Consider the following 16,020-nt stretch of genomic DNA (forward strand, 5'->3'; position numbering starts at 1 on the left):
GCGAAGCCATGCTGGGGGGCTGGGGGGGTACAAACAGCCCCCTGTGGAGCCTGCCCCCCCCTCACAGTGCCCCCCAGCTGGGAATTTAGGACCTCAGCCCAGTTCCTGGGGGCACCCGTAGCAGCACCCCCCTGTGCCACCCCCCCGATGGAGTCACCGCAGCCTTCCCCAACGGGGGGGGCGGCGTGGTAGGGACCCCCAGAGCCCCCCCCAGCCCCTCGCTGCTGCCTGCGGGCTCTGCTGAGCCCCCCCCCAACTTTCGGCCCCACTGTGGGGCTGCGGCGATTTGCTTTCCCCCTGGCTTTCTCGGTGGCAGGGGCTGCGGCGGTGCCTGGACTGAAGCGGGGCGGGGGGGGGGCCGCGAGCGACGTGGAATAAAAAACAAAAAAAAGCACCTGAAAAAAGAAAAAACACCTAAAAAAAAAAAAAAAAAAGCACCTGAACCCCCCCCCCAGCTCAGGCCTCCCCCGTGCTGGGGCCGCCTGTTTGCAATCAGCGCCGGGCCCCGCGCCAGCCCCAATCCTAAAAAAAGGGGGGGGCCGGAGCCGCAGCCGCGCACAGCCAGAGCTCGCCGAGCCCAGCGGTCGCCTGGTTTCCCCCAGCGGGGTCCCGGTGCAGGTATGGGGGCGGCCGAGCAGCCCCCCGTGCTGTGGGGTCCACGTGGCGGGTTTGGGTTTTGGGGTGCGACGCCTCCGTCCCATCCCCGGGGGGTTTTGGGGACGCGGGGCTGGCAGCGGGAGCGGGGCTGGAGTCTCGCCGCTGTTAACTGGGATGGACTGGGAGCTGTGGGGCCCAGATTGGGGGGGGGAATTGCGGGGTGGCCGCGATCCTATAAATCCTGGGATTGTTCCCCTGTGGGGTCTGCCCTGTCCCCAAGGGTTTGGGGCTTTTGGGGATGTCCCAAATCAGGGGCTGCAGCGGGGATGGGCCCCCACTGGACTCCGGGACCCCCACCGGGCTATAGGATGGGGGCTGCTCGCCCCTATAGGAGCCTCCTCGCCCTGTCCCGACACAGCCCCATGTCGCGACTCGTCCCCCTGCTGCTCCTGGCAGCCCTGAGCTGCGCCACGAAGCCAAAGCGGCGCCCGGCGGCGTGGGACGAGCGACCCGAGGGTAACCCCGAGACCCCCAACCCGGCAGCTTTGAACCCGGGGGGTTAAGCACAACCCTCCCCCGACCCCAAATCTTTTGGGGTCGGCTTTTTGGGGTCCGTCCGGCAGCGCTGCCCTCCCCGCAGCGGGCACCAAGGGCTGCGCCAACCTGACGCTGATCCTGGATAACTGGAGGTTCGCCATCACCTCGCAGCTCCGCAACCTCCTGCTGCAGGACCACCACACCGTGCTGCCCGACTACGGCCGGTGAGGGGCCTGGGGGGGGCACAAAACCCCCCTGGGGGGGGTTATGGGGTCTCATAGTCCTTCTAAGTGACCCCCCCAACAGGATCCGGGCGCTGTCGGGGGCGCTGGACGGGCTGTACGGGGAGCTGAGCGCCCTGAAGGAGCGGCTGGGGCGGCTGTCGGGGCGTTTTGGGGAGGTCGAGGCCTTCGTGGAGCAGCTGCAGCGGGCACGGGGGGGGCCCCGAGGAGGGGGGGGGCAAGGCTCGACCCCAAATAACGCCCGGGGGGGCACACGAGGGGGTCCAGGGTTTGGTTGAGGGGAGGGCAGAGGGGTTTGGGGGGGGAATGGGGTGTCTGTGAGGGGCTGGAGGGGGGATTGGGGGACTGGGGGGGGCACTGGGAGGCACTGGGGTGATGGGGGGGCACATGGGGGGGACACCGAGTTGTAGGGGGGGTACTGGGGGGGCACCGGGGTATCCCCAGGGTGATGGGGGGGGAACTGGGATACTGGGGGGGCACCAGGGGGCACTGGGGTGTCCCTAGGGTGATGGGGGGGGCACATGGGGGGGGGAACCAAGGTATTTTGGGGGGCACTGGGGGGGGCACTGGGGTGTCCCCAGGGTGCTGGGGGGGGCACCAGGGAAAGGCACCGAGGGGCTGGGGGGGGGACTGGGATACTGGGGGGGGCACCAGGGGGCACTGGGGTGTCCCCAGGGTGCTGGGGGGGACACGGGGGGGGGCACCAAGGTATTGGGGGGGCACCAAGGTATTGGGGGGGGCACCAAGGTATTGGGGGGGGCACTGGGGAGCCCCCAGGGTGCTGGGTGGGATACGGGGGGGGCACTGGAGTGCTGGGGGGGTACTGGGGATACTGGGGGTGCTGGGTGGGACACATGGGGGGGCACTGCGATGCTGGGAAGGGGTCGGAGCCCATTTGGGGGGGCCCCGCCCCCCGGTTGCTTGTGGGGGGGGGGGCCCCGGGGGGGCTCCATCTCCCTGTTCGCGGTGGGGGGGGGGCTCTCAGACCCCCCCCCCTCAATAAACCACTGCTGCCAGCCCCGTGTCCCGGCTCCTTGCTCCTGTCCCCGACCCCCCTCACCCCCGGTACCGGACCCCCCCCCCCCCCATAGTGCCCCCCCCCCTTGGTGACCCCCCCCCCGTCGTCGCTTTACGGCCGCTGTCGCAAACTCCCCGCCCATTGCGGCGGGCGCCGCGCAGCCGTAAAGCGGAGCCGCCCGCGCCCCCCGCCCGGTACCCGCAGCCCCACCGGGAGGCGCCGGGGGGCGGGGGGGGGACGAGGTGGGGGGGGGGGATTTGGGGGTGGGGGGTGATGGGGGGGAGATTTGGGGGGATTTGGGGTGTAGGGGGGTGATGGGGGGGGTCTGGGGGTGGGGGAGATTGGGGGTGGGGGGGTAATGGGGGGGGTTTAGGGATGGGGGGGCGATGGGGGGGGACTGGGGGGGTAGGGGGGGTGATGGGGGGGATTTGGGGGATGGGGGGGATGATGGGGGGGTCTGGGGGGCGTGGGGGGATGATGGGGGGGTCTGGGGATGGGGGGGTGATTTGGGGGGTGGGGGGGTGATGGGGGGGATTTGGGGGCCTTGGGGGGGGTCTAGGGACAGGGGGGATGATGGGGGGGGTATTTGGGGGTGGGGGGGTGATGGGGGGATGTGGGGGGGGGTCTGGGGGGGATTTGGGGTAGATTTGGGGCTGGGGGGGGCAGGGGGAGATGGGGAGGGGGGGATTTGGGGTTGGGGTGGGTTTGGGGAGGGGGGGCTGAGCTGTGATGGGGGGGTCTGGGAGGGATTTGGGGCTGAGGGGGCTGGATGGGGGGGGGGTCTAGGGGAGATGGGGGGGATTTGGGGCTGGGGGGGGGTGGGAGCTGGAGGATGGGGGGGGTCTAGGGGACATGGGGGGGGATTTGGGGCTGGGGGCGGGGGGGGCCACACACCCACCATCCCGCGGTGTGTCCCAGCACCATGGCGCACGTGTGCCCGCGGGTGGATTACCTGGCCGGCTTCTGCTGCCCGGTGGGGGGGCTGGTGGCGGGCAAACCCCGCGTGCTGTGCCACGACAACGAGATCTTCCTCTCCAACGGCACCGAGTTCGTCTACGTCTACGACCAGGAGGGGAAGGTGCTCAAGGTCAGGCCGCCCCCCCCCCCCCCCACCTCCCCACCCACACCCCCCAGGGACCAGGAGGCTCCCCCTGCCCCGGTACGGCTGCGGGGATCCCGGTTCTGCCCCCCCTCAGGGGTCCCCACTGGGGTTCCTGCACCCTAAACCCGGCTTTTATGGGGTGTAAATTAATTTAATGAATTTTTGGAGCCCCTGGACCCCGCTTATCCCGCACCGAGGCTCTTCCAGGGGTGTGGGGGTGCCGCTGTCTGCGCTCCCCCTGGTTGGAGATTGATTGATTAATTAATTAATCAATTAATCTCCAAAAAAAATATTTTTAAAAAAATATTTTAAAAAATAATTAATTAATTACATTTTTAATAAATAAATTAATCTGGGGGTATTTTCTCCTTGCTGACCCCCCTCGTTCCTCGCCCCCCCGGCGCCCCGCCGTGACTAACAGGGGCCGTGGCGCTGAGCTCTGCGCAGCTGCTTTTTTTTTATTATTTTTTTTTAATCCCTTCTCATTGTCATTTCTAAGAAAGACGCCGCGGGAGGATCGGGGTTTGCCTCCTACACCGCCCTCCTTCCCCGGGGAGCAGCTCGAGCTCAGGCTCCGCATTTCTGCTTCCCTCCCCTTCCCCTCGGGGAGGGCCCTGCCCCTGCGTGCAGCCCCCCAGCACCTCGTGGCAAAAAATTCCTGGAAATCACCCACAATTTGCATGAGCAGGGGATCCCTGCTTTAATTTGAGGTTATTTTGGGGCTGCCCAGGAGGAAACACAGCCCCGTGTGGGCACCTGGGGGGGGCCCGCAGGCGGTGACCTCCCCTCTGCACCCCCCCGCAGGCGGTGTACCGGTGCCCGGACCAGGTGTGGCACGTGGAGCTGCTGCCCCAGCCCCGGCAGCTCTACATCCTCTGCGCCCACAGCGGGATTTACTGCGTGGCCCTGGAGCAGCAGAGCAGGTGAGGAGAGCACCACGGGGCGGCCCCGAGCCCCCCCGGGCACAATTTGGGGCTGTTTGGGGCTATGCCCCCCGGCTCCCTCCAGGCTGCTGATGCTAAAATCCGCGCCGTGGAGAGCTCCTTCCAAGGAGCGGGGCGAAATGCGGCCAAGATTGGCTCTGGCTTCTCCCCGTGTCCTTGGCTCAACGCCTCTGCCTGCTGGCCCAAAGGTTTTCGGAGCAGACGGAGGGCGACGGCCAAGAAAGCGACTGCCCTTCGGGCGTCTTCCCCGTCGATTCGGACGCCTGCATCTTCCCGGATTCCAGCCTCTGCATGTTCACCCTGCTCAACGCCTTCGTCGTCACCCTCTCCCAAGCCCAGGACAAGTGGTGGATGAAGCTGCACGAGCTGCCGCGCCCCGAGCAGGAGAGCCCCCGGTACCGGCAGGTCAGCGAGGTGGGCTTCTGCCCCGGCCCCCCGCCCGCAGCCCCGGAGGACGGCGCGCCCTCACGTTTCCTGCCCGTGCTGTGCTGCGCCTCCTCCCCGGGCACGGCGGGCTCCGGAGAGGGGCCGTGGTGCTCGGGGGGCTTTGTGCTGGAAGAGCCCCTCTTCAGCTTGCTCTTCGGGATCGACGCGGCCATGCTGGAGTCGCCGATGATCCTCTGCGGCTTCCCGGACGGCCAGCTCTGCTCCGTGCCCCTCAAAGCCCTCAGCTCCTCGCCTCCCGCCGACGGCTGCCACGACGTTTCCAGCCCGGACCCCCCGGTGAAGATCCTCCACCACCTGGAGGAGCCCATCGTCTTCATCGGCGCCCTGAGAACGGAGCGCAGGGCGGCGGAGGACGAGGAGGAGGAGGAAGAGGATGAAGAAGAGGCCGAGGACGAGCCCATTTTCGGCGCCACCGGCTGTGACTGCGTGGTGGCCGTGGGCCACTACGGCAAAATGGTGGCCGTCAAGGCCGACCAGCGCCAGGAGGCCACGGTGCCGGAGCTCAGGGAATATTCCTTGCGCGGCCCCATCCTCTGCGCCGCCTGCGGCAGCGGCAGCCGCATGTACTACAGCACGCACTCGGACATCTCCGCCGTCGACCTGGACTGGGTGGGCGACTCCTCCGACCCCGAGGACGCCGAGAGCCCCGGCGGCGTCCTGCCTCCCGTCCTCTCTCCGGCCAGTTTAAGTATCTGTAGCGTCGTGGCCCTTTCCTTGTCATCTCGGGCGTCTGAAGGTACCCCCGGCACAGCGGGGAGCGTGGCGGGGCTGGGGGTGGGATGGGGCCGGGGAGTTGTCCTCGTCGTGGGCCAAATTGGGCTCCGTCCGCCCGTTTTTGTCGGTTCCCCTGGTTTTTGGAAGTGGTTTCTGCGTGCTGGGAGGAGCCTCTCCTCCCCGCCTGGTTGTGGTTTGTCTCACGTGAGGCTCTGCGCCGCCGTGGTGCTGCAGGAGGCCAGGAACCCGTGAGGGTTCCTGCGAGGACCCGGATGTCCCCATCGGGTCCCTGCACAGAGGGGAGCGTGGGGACACCCAAAGGTGCTGCAGGTGCAGCTGCTCAGAGCCTGCACGTGGTGCTCCTCCTGGTGCCACCCCGGGGCGCAGGCAGTGCACGGTGCCCAACCACGGTCTGGGCACGGAGCGAAGTGTGGTGCTCGCCTCGTCCTCCTCCTCCGGGCACAGCGAGTCCCTCGGGCAGCACGAGGAGCGAGGATTTTGCAGGCATCTCGCAGGGCTCTGCCACCGGGAACCTGCGTGGCAGCGTGCCCCGAGCACCCAGCTCCTCCTGCAGCTGCCACTGGCGAGCGCTTGGGGTGGTGCTGGCAGCACGGCTGGGCCCCGGGCAGCGTGGTGGGGACGGGGCAGGCAGGAGGCAGCCGTCCCCTGCCCCTGGAGCCGTGCGTTTTGTGGCCACTCTCGTGCTCCTCATCCCCTCAGCCCCTGACCCGTGCCCGCCTCTGTCCCGCAGGGGAATCGGAGCTGCTGGCCCTGTCTGCCAAGGGGCGCCTCATGACCTGCGACTTGTGCAGCCCCGAGGACGCTGACGTGGAGCTGACGCCCGCCGAAATCGGCCGGAGGATCAAGGAGCTGCTGTCCGGGATCGGCAACACCTCGGAGAGGTACCGGGCAGGGCTGTCCCCTCCTGCTGACACATCCCCAGCCCCTCCCTGGGCGCCCCGCTGGGTTTTTGGGCACCGGCTCCTGGCTTTGGGAGTTGCTCACCGCATCCCCTGCGGAAACAGCTCCGAAATTTACCTCTCCCTGGGCTCCTCCTGCAGGAGGCTGGCGGGGGAAGCCCCCCAGCCTCGGGAGAGTGCGAACAGTTTGGCAGAGCCCTGCCTGCTGCCCTCGTTGCTCTCGGCGCCGGCAGCTCGGCGCTGCCGCGGGCGGGCTGGTGTTTACAGCCTCGGCGCCAGAAGGTGGGAGAGGCAGGGTGCCAGCGGCCCAGACGTCCCGCGGCTCCTGCCAAGCCCGCAGACGCGTGCCTCAGACCTCTGCGGCCATCTGTGCGCGGGGAGGAGGCGCAGACGAGCCCCCCCCCCCCCTTTTTGCAGGGGGATTCCCAAAGCTCTGAGCTCTGAGCAGGATCTGTCGCCCGCCGCGCGCTGCCCTGACGCTTCCCATCACTGGGGGGCTGCTGTTTTTGGGGTCTCACCGGCCACAGCCCCACATCAGGGTCCGCTGCGGTGCTATGGGTGTTTGGGGGTGCCCCAGCCTCCATCCCTCTCCGTCTCAGCCCTGGCGCTTTGTCCCTTGCAGAGTTTCCTTCCTGAAGAAGGCGGTGGACCAGAAGAACCGAGCTCTGGCCAGCCTGAACCAGGTGATGAACGTGAGCGCGGCTTTGCTGTCCAGCCAAGAAGGCCAGAAGCCCATAGCTTGCACTGTCACTGCCAACTGGAGCTGCCTCCTGCTCCGAGATACCGTAACCATCTCCTGCCTGCTGGAGAACTGCAGCGAGTACAGCCTGGAGCAGGGCTGGACCCTGTGCGTTCAGCTCCTGGCCAGCCCCTGTGCCTTAGAGGAGGAGTCGGCGGATTCAGCCACCACCTTCACCTTCCCCATCGAGCAGCTCCTCCCGGGGAACAAGAGGGAGCTGACGCTGCCCCTGGGCTCTGCCGCGGACACCAAGCTGGACCTGCCTCTGACCATCTCCTGTGCCCTCTACTACAGTTTGCGGGACATCCTGGGCAGCGGCTCCGACTCCTCCGAGGCCCTGGACGACCTCCTCCCCGACGATTCACCCATCCTGTCCCCGGACAGAGAGGGGATCTGCCTGCCCCTCAGCGAATGCACCATTGACATGCTCCAGTGCCTGCGTTTTGAGAGCAGCCCCCCCGGGCCGGACACCTCCCCGCCGGCGGCTGCGCTCCCCGCGCCCCCAGACCCCGTGGAGACCTTCCTGAAAGCCTCCGGGGAGCAGACTGAGCCCGGGGAGACGAAAGCAGGGGGAGAGGGGAGCCTGCCCCCCTCGGCAGCCTCCATCAGGGTGTCCTCGGAGCTGCTGAAAGCCGCGCTGAAAACCTCCAGCTCAGGTGGGTGCTGCCTGCAGGGAGCTGCCGGGGTTGGTGCCGGGGAGGTGCGCTCGCCTTCCAGGATGGCACGGGGGGGGTCCCCAGCCCCTTCCCTGGCTGTGGGAGCACGCGGCAGCTCCCGGGCTGGAACGTGGCCGTGGTGGCAGCTGCATGGCCAAGCTTGGCGGGGGGGGGGGAGCTGTTTTTGGGGTCCCCAAGCCCCCCGGCGTGGCAGCAGCTGCAGGCGCGGGCTGCACCAGGCGCTCGCCGCTCCCCGCTCTGCGCTGCCCGCGTGGCTCCGGCCTCAGCCCGGCTGCTGAGCCCCAGGGAGGGCGAGCAGAGGCGTAACGAGCTCGGCTTTCTCTCCTTCTGTCCCCAGATGTCCCGCTGAGCTGTGCCACGCTGCGCTGGCTGCTGGCTGAGAACGCCGGGGCCGAGGCTCTGAGCAGCGGGGAGGTGGCGGCGGTGCGCGGCGCGGCTCCGGACGGAGGCGAGGTGCAGCTGCTTGTCCGAGAGGCAAGGACGGGGTTAGCCCTGCAGAGAAACACCCCGGGGTGCATCCCACAGCCCCTGGCTCCTGGTGGGGGAGCGGGGTGATGCCCGGGCTGGCTGTCATCCCGTGGGTGCGCCGCGTGCCGGGCTGGAAGGGCTGTGCTGCTGCTCCCCCCCCTTCCCCAACCCTTCCCCAAGGCTCCTTTGTGCTGCGCTGCGCCTGCAAAGCGAGGGGAGAGCGTGGATTCTGGGCGTAACCCTGATCTGCTGCAGTTTTTCTCCCCTGTAATGCAAAAAATCTGCCTCAAAGTGTAAAGGAGAAGCTCTGACTGCTGCAAAGTGCTCTGCCACGGCCGGACAGCCCTCCGGCAAGGGGCCCATGCGTGCCGGCAGTGCCCTGGCTCAGGCTGATTCACACTCGAGAGCTCTAACACTGCCAGCGTAATCAGCGACAGCATTAATTCTGCTCGGGCTAAACCTGCTGGATTAAACCTGCTGGGATGGCTGCCTGCATCCCATCAGGGCACAGGCGTCGGGTCACCCTCATGCCCATGTCCAGTGCCGGTCCCAGCAGGGCTCAGGGAGCACCCAAGGGCTCAGCTGGAGCCCAACGGGCACTGGAGCGGGGCGAGCACCCCTCGGAGGGGCTGAGGAAGGTCTCTGATGCTCTCAGCAGGGCTGGCAGCATCCCTGGCTGCTGCTGCGTTTGCTTGTGCAGGTCTGGAGAGCAAATGGGGGGCGTGCAGAGAGCGGGGACGGGAGGAATGGCAGCTGCTGCTTGGGGCCCAGCCCTCTCTCGCTGTCCCAACCCTATTGCCTGTGGGGTCCCGGAGCCGCCCCCTCCCCTGGCACTGCTGTGCCCAGCGAGGATTTGCTTCTCCCCCAGGTGGCCATGAATGACCTGAGCCCAGCGGGCCCCATCCAGGCGGTGGAGATCTTCATGGAGAGCCCGTCGCTGGCCGACATGTGCAGGATGCACCACGCCGTCATCCGGCGCATCCAGGTACCCCAAACTGCGGGGCCGTGCCGCTCCCCCCGTGCCCCCCAGCTCCCCCCAGACACAGCCCCGGGGTCCCCAGGCAAAGCCGATGCCCTGGGGCCAAACCCTGGGGGCCCAGCTGGGGGCCTGGGGATGTTTTCTCTGGCAGATGAGCCCGGTGTCACTCCGGGCTGAGGATCGGGACCCTTTTGGACCCCGCTCCCTTCCCAAGCCGTGGTGCGGGTGCCACGAATCCCCGGGTGGCACCTGTGGGGTCTGTAGGGTCGTGCCATCTGCCCCATGGGTTGTCCCATCTGCATGGCAGCACCGTGGCCGGGTTGGGGGGAGCTCCTGCCCCCGGGCTCTTTGTTCCCGGAGCTGCCCCCCCAGCAGAACCCCTCTCCCCGCAGGCGCTGGTGCTGGAGCAGGCGGCACAGGGCTCGGGGCCCCCCGACCTCCGCATGCAGTACCTGCGCCAGATCCAGGCCAACCACGAGGTGAGCCACAAAACCTCATTTCCCTGCCCCCCCCCAGGCTTTTCATGCCCCCCACCTCCCCGTTTCCCTCCTAGATGCTGCTGAAGGAGGCTCAGTCCCTGCGCGACCGGCTGCCCCTGGGCGAGGAGAGCGCGGTGACGGCGGAGAAGCTCCTGCAGGTCTACAGGCAGCTGCGCAACCCCAGCCTGGTTCTGCTGTGAGCAGAGCGGGGGCACCCAGAGCACCCCGGACACCCCCCGGGGATAAGAGGGGACCCCCAAATTGGGGCAGCAGCCCCTGCTGGGGGCCGCCCGGCCAGGGCACGCGGCGGCGGTGCCGGGCGGGTTGTGTGTGTGCGTGTTTCGTGGTCGTGTTGTGGGCAGCGCCGAGGGCGCGGGGCTGCGGCGCGGTTCCCCCCGGGGGAGGCGGGGAGGGGGGCACCACCCGGCGGCAGAGCAGGGGGCTTCTGGGCTGGCCCAGCCCGGCCCTGCCGCCCCCCACCCCCCACATCCCACCCCCTTCACCCCCCCGGCAGCCCCGGGGCCGTGCTGTCTCTCGTGGGGTCGTTTTAGCCGTGGTAGTTTTAGCGCTCTCCCGGTGGCTGCGGTGCCGTGCCGGCCGGGGGCTGTGCCCCCCACCCTGCGCCGCCTCGCCTTCCAGGAGCAGGACAAGCAGGGTGCCCGGGGGGGAGCCCCCCCACCCCCCCCGTTTTCTGCTGGGCAGGGGAGAGGGGGGATGTTGGGGGTTGTTCCGTTCCCCCCCCCCCAGTTCTGTTTCTAGAAATGATCTCGTATCTCTGTGGTGGGGCAGCGGGGTTTGGCCCAGGCCTCCCCCTGCGTGCCCCGCTGTCTGTAACTCTGTCGTCTGCCATGAAAACGATCGTGCCGCTCAGCCAGCTGCCTGTCTCTTTTTTTCCATCCCCTCACCACCCTGTGCGCCCCACGGCACCTGGGGGTGCTTAGGGGGCAGCTCTGCAGAGCCCTGCAGCCCCTCGGCACCCCAAATCCCAGTCCCGTTGGTGTGGGTCTGCTCGGCTCCATCCCCAGCTGCCCGTGGGGTGTCCCTGTTCCCCTCTGCCACCACCTGCAGCAACCCCGGGTCCCTGCACCCTTAAACCAGCCCTTTATGGGGGCACTGGGGCTCTGTGGGGCAGCACTCCCCTGGTTATAGGGTCACTGGGATGGGGCAGAGGCAGGATCCCGACCCACTGCGCCCTTGCTGTGGGAGGCGAAGGAGGAGACGTGGCCCTGGTGCAATCCAGACGCATTTTAATGCCACGAGTACAGGGGGGTTGGGGACACAGCTGCCACAGACGATGCCACCGCCGGCTCTGCCACCACCCTCAGCCTGCCCGGCTCTTCCCGGCCACCCCATCCCCAGGAGCAGGGTGGGTTTGGGACCCCCACGGTGCCGGTGCCGCGGCCACCCCGTCCCCAGCGCCCGGTGGCTCAGTACTCCCAGAGCGTGGCCCGCAGCACCGACTCGCTGTCGGCCCGCAGGGTGCCGGCCGGGTCCCCCCGCAGGTAGCGCCCGTTCTTCCCTTTGATGGCCACGCGCCCGCGCTCCCGGAACTCGAAGAAGAAATCCTCGGAGAGGTCCCCGTCGCTGCAAACCGCCCCGCTGCTCGCCACGTACCAGAACTTGCCCCCCTGGCCTGCGGAGAGCCCCCGGGGGCCGTCACCGGGGTCCATCCAAGCCATCAGCAGCCCCCTGCCCGCCCCGTGTCCCTGTCCCCCCCCCCCAGGACCCGCCACCCACCTCGGATCTGGTAGGCGCCGTCGCTGAAGCCCACGTGGAAGACGTCGTAGACGGAGCGGTTGGAGTCGAGCAGGTTGGAGCCGCGGTGGTAGCAGACGAAGCCGTGCTCGCCCCGCAGCACCAGCATGGGCCGGTTGATCAGCTTCAGGGTGAACTCCTCATCCTCCCCTGCGCGGAGCTGGCGGCGTCAGCGGGGTGGGGGGGCCCCCAGCTCCCACCGTGCCCTCCCCAAAAAAAAAAATCACTCACCCACGGTGTCGCTGACGGCCGCCAGCTGCCCGTTCCTCTTGGTGCAGACGTAGCGCCCGTTGCTGGCGCGCAGGGCCACGCGCCGCCCGCGCCACTCGATGTCGAACATGGTGTTGGCACCGCTGGCAGCGGGGCGAGAGCATCAGCAGGGGTGGCCCCGACCCCCCCCCAACCCCTTCATCACCTCCCCACCACCACCCGGCCCCCACTCACACTTCGGTGGCCACGGCCTGGATGCCCCCATGGGCCACCAGGGTCCAGTAGCTGCCGGCGTTGGTGTGCAGGCTGCACTTGTTGGTGTCGCGGTCGATCTGCAGCTGGAAGGTCTCGTGGTTCAGCTCCTCGTCCTGGTTCGCCGAGACGTTGACGCCTGCGGGTGGGGGCAGCTCTTGGTGCAGGGCCAGGACCCCCCCCCCCAGCTCCCCAAACGGTGGCCACGTGCGTGGATGATCCCCGGGTGCCTTCCCCCCACCCCTCCCGGGGTAAATCTCTCTGCAAACAATCGTGCTAATTGGGCTGGTTAATCAGCTTGGGGCTGTGTCCATCTGGTTGGCGCCAGGGCGCACGGCCCCTATTTATGGCCCCCCACCGCCGTCACCCGGCCCTAAGCCGCTTGGCACGGGGCAGGCGCTCCCGGTGCCGTGGGGACAGGGGGCAGCCAGGGCCACAGCGCGGCCACCCCTGGGGACCCCCAGGGGTCCCGGTCTCATCCCATGTCCCCAGTGTCCCAGGTCTGCGTGGGGATGTGTAGGGCCGGGGGGCACGCACGGAGCTGTGGGTGCAAATCCCTCAGAGAACGGTTTGGGGTGGGAGGGAGCTGAAAGTTGTTCTTATCCCACTGGGTTGGGCTGCCCCAAATCCTCTAAGCACACGGGCACTCGGCGTTGCACACGCATGAGCTGCATGAAATGCCTGCAGCACACCGCACGGAGCCCTGCACACGCGTGTGCACACCGAGCCCTGCACAACCCCACCGCTGAGCCCCCCCCAATGGGCACGGTGTCCCCCCCAGGCAGGGCCCTGCGCCCCCCGACAGCCACGGGTCCGTCGTGTCCCCGGGGTGGGAGCAGCCGGACCCTCACCAGCTGCTGCGGGGCGTCCCCAGGCAGGGGCAGTGCCATGGGGATGTTTTTGTAGGGTCTCCTCCCGCAGCAGGGGTGTCCCTAAAGGTCTGGGGGTGCTTTTGGCTGAGCTGATCCTAGGGTGAGGGGGAACCCTACCCCACTGTGTGATCCCAGGGAGGGGAGGGACCCCCCCGTGCCGAGGCCGGGGCAGCGCTTACCCTGCCGGATGGAGACGAATCTGCCGTTGGCCGCCGTGAAAACCACCTGGGGGTGGCTCTCCTCCAGGTCGAAGAGTTCGTCTTTGCCCGGTTTGGAGCTGCGGCCGGACTTGAGGGTGCCGGTGGGCCCCGTGGGCGCCAGGTACTTGCCGTCGCAGTCCTTGAAAGCCAACTTGCCCGCTTTGAACTCCAAGGTGTAACCGGTGCGGGTGCCGGGCTCGGGCACCAGGGTGCCATCGCAGCGCAGGTAGCGCTCGTCGGCGGTGCGCAGGCTGTACTTCTTGTCCTGGAAGCAGAGGGTGATGAGGGCGTCCACCCCCCAGGGCAGGTTGCTGTCGGTGGCGATTTCGTCCTCGTGGGCGCTCAGGTGGGCGTAGCGGCGGCGGCTGACGCTCAGCAGGTTGGCCTGGGGGTGCATGGCCAGGTGCACGGTCCAGAGCTCGCCCTCGGTGACGCTGGGGGCGAAGCAGGACAGGCGGTCCTCCCGGCCCCCGAAAAAACGCCGGTGAGGCTCCGACTGCAGCGCCCAGCGCCCGTCCGACTGGGTGATGATGCTGAACCGCTCATCGCGCCCGGGCTGCTCGGCCTCGCAGCGCACCTTGCCGTCCTTGTCGGCCCCCAGGTACCGGCCCAGGTGGCTCTTGAGGAAGACGACGGAGCCGTCGGCTTCGTCCTGCTCCAGCGTCCAGATCTGTTTGCGCTTCAGGCTGGGCGCCGAGGCGTTCACCTTGTAGCCGAAGCTCTCCGCCGTCAGGTAGCGGCTCTCGCAGTTGATCAGCCCGAACTGGATCTTCAGGACCTGGTGGATCCCATTCGTTGGCATCTTTCGCCAACCGCCCTCCGGGGGGGGGCGGCCCCAGGGGGCTGCCGGGGGCTCCCCGGGCGTCGCGGCGGGGACGTCTGCGCTGCCGGCTGCCGCCGCCGCACTGGCCCCGCGGCTCGGCACCGCTCGGCACCGCACGGCACAGCGGGGAGGGGGGGGCCGGGGGTGGGCTGGGGGTTGCGGGGCGTTGAATTAGGCGCAGGTAGGATTACAAAATCCGGCCAGATCGCCGAGCCCAAGGGAACCTAGAGCGCGGCCTTCGCTTCCAGCCCCGAGGGGCGCCCCAAAAGCCCCCCGCCGGTTCCTTGGGGTGCGCGGCCCCTCCAGCCCCACGGCCCCGCTGTCCCCGCTGCGGTGCCGAGGGTGGAAAACTTGGGTGGGAACCCGATCCGGGCGCGGGCCGGCGGATCCGTTCCCCCGCGGGCTAAGGTTACCGGGCTCTCTGATTCAGCTGCGGGTCACCTCCAGCCGCGCCGCCTCCCCGCCAGCCCCTAAGCGCCTTACAATTAGCCGAGGCATTTTGATTAGGGTTAAACCTTTTATCCTGCTTTGGGGCCCTCGGCCTCCATCTGTCCTGCGGCCCCAAATCCCTGCCGGCTGTAGGGTCACGCAGCCCCTTGGTTGTGATGGGATGGGGATGGGGGGCGCACGGGGACCCCCTGCAGCATGCGGGGTATGGGGCCCTATGGTGCTGGGGGGTCCGCACCAAGGGGTCCGTTTGGGCTCCCCAGGGGGGGGACAATTGGGGACAGGGCATGGGGACCCCCCCTGGTGCCACCCAAGGGACATGGGGACGGGCTGGGACACCGGGTCCCCAGCACCCAGCATCGGCTGCGCACCGGCACCGCGCCGCCGCGGCCTCCTTCCCCCCCCCTTCGCCCCCCCAGCTCCGGTGTCAGCGCAGCGGCGAGTTATTGTTCCCGAAAATAGGTCCCGGGGATTGTTTGCCTCATGACTTTTTCATGGCGGGGTGTGTGTGTGGGGGGGGATATTGAGGGGGGGGGCCCCCAGCCGCTGCCTTGGGTTACCCGAGCTGCCCGGCGCGCTGTAACTGACCCCCACCGAAACGAAGCCGGGTTGGCTTTCGGGCTGGGGGGGTGGGGGTGGGGGGGAAGTGGGGCAGGGTCCTGTGGGGTTGGGGGCTCCGGGGGGGCGCACCCCAGGGTGCTGCTGGCTCCCCGTGAGTGCCTGGTGCAGGATCCCGGAGCTGCGTTTGCACACACGGGGGGGGCCCCTCCCCAAAATATCGCTCCCATGGGGTGGGGGGGGTCCTGCCCCACGGGCACCCCGGGGGTGGGGGCTGCGGATTTTGGGGGGGGGGGGGAAAAAAGGGGAAGGGGAGGGGGGGCGACATCTTGCGCAACGCCCCGCCGTCACCGTGACAACGGGGGGGGGGCTGTCGCTGTCACCACGGCGACAGAGCCTGGCGCACAGGCTATGGGGGGGGGGCACCGCATCACCACCGCGGGGACCTTCGCCCGGGGCTGGGGGGGGGGGGAAAAAAGGGAGGAGAAGGAGGAGGAGGAGGAGGAGGAGGAGGAGGAAGGCGCACAGCTGTGCGCCTTCCTCCTCCTCCTCCTCCTCCTCCTCCCTTTGCCCCCCCCCTCCCCGGGCGAAGGTCCCCGCGGGGGCGGTTTCGGTGCGGGGCGCGGCCCCCCCCACCCCACACCCTTAACCTTCCCCCCCCCCCCGCCCCGTTCACGCCCCGGGTGCCCGGCAGCAGCTCCTTCTTTGGGCACGAAGGCAGCGCCCTTGGGTGCCCCGTGGGTGCCCCGTGGGCGCGGCCCCCCCCCGGCACCCACGGGTCCTCTGCGCACCCAGCCCCAGCCCCCCCCTCCAGCCCCGACACCCCCACGACAAGGACACGAGACCCCCGCAGCCCCCCCTGGGGACACCGTCCCGCTGTCCCTGCTGCCGGCCTTGGAGACGCGACCCCCCCCAAAAAAAAAATCCCAAATCCCAGCCCTTTGGGGGTCCCCAGGGTGCCAGCCCCGCTCTGCGCCCCAGCACCCATCTGTAGGGCTGGGGGGGGCTCAGCACCACCCATGGGGCCCCCCCCAGCCCCC

At 68.7% G+C, this 16,020-nt stretch overlaps 2 protein-coding genes across 5 annotated transcripts; one reads left to right on the forward strand and one right to left on the reverse strand.

Annotated features, from left to right (window-relative positions):
• Positions 1-2,470: 2,470 nt before the first annotated feature.
• On the forward strand, positions 2,471-10,733 carry FAAP100 (FA core complex associated protein 100). 4 transcript variants are annotated; one of them, XM_068654941.1, is made up of 10 exons: positions 2,471-2,588; positions 3,313-3,481; positions 4,301-4,419; positions 4,629-5,623; positions 6,353-6,503; positions 7,144-7,916; positions 8,275-8,411; positions 9,274-9,390; positions 9,777-9,863; positions 9,938-10,733. In XM_068654941.1, exons 2-10 carry the CDS (start codon positions 3,317-3,319, stop codon positions 10,061-10,063), a joined length of 2,670 nt encoding a protein of 889 aa, XP_068511042.1. In that variant the 5' UTR covers positions 2,471-2,588; positions 3,313-3,316; the 3' UTR covers positions 10,064-10,733. The 4 variants fall into 4 exon arrangements, 2 of the variants coding, with proteins under 2 accessions (XP_068511042.1, XP_068511041.1); XM_068654940.1 differs by having other exon boundaries at positions 2,487-2,636; XR_011088709.1 differs by lacking the exon at positions 9,938-10,733 and having other exon boundaries at positions 2,487-2,636; positions 8,275-8,422; positions 9,777-9,809.
• Positions 10,734-11,121: 388 nt separating this feature from the next.
• On the reverse strand, positions 11,122-15,199 carry FSCN2 (fascin actin-bundling protein 2, retinal). Its single transcript, XM_068654943.1, has 5 exons — positions 13,132-15,199; positions 12,063-12,219; positions 11,850-11,971; positions 11,601-11,768; positions 11,122-11,496 (listed from the first exon to the last, which is right to left on the reverse strand). The coding sequence occupies exons 1-5, from the start codon at positions 13,952-13,954 to the stop codon at positions 11,291-11,293; spliced, it is 1,476 nt and encodes a 491-aa protein (XP_068511044.1). The 5' UTR covers positions 13,955-15,199; the 3' UTR covers positions 11,122-11,290.
• Positions 15,200-16,020: the final 821 nt, after the last annotated feature.

This window comes from Anas acuta, chromosome 18 (genome assembly GCF_963932015.1).
Source record: "Anas acuta chromosome 18, bAnaAcu1.1, whole genome shotgun sequence".
Taxonomy (NCBI): Eukaryota; Metazoa; Chordata; class Aves; order Anseriformes; family Anatidae; genus Anas; species Anas acuta.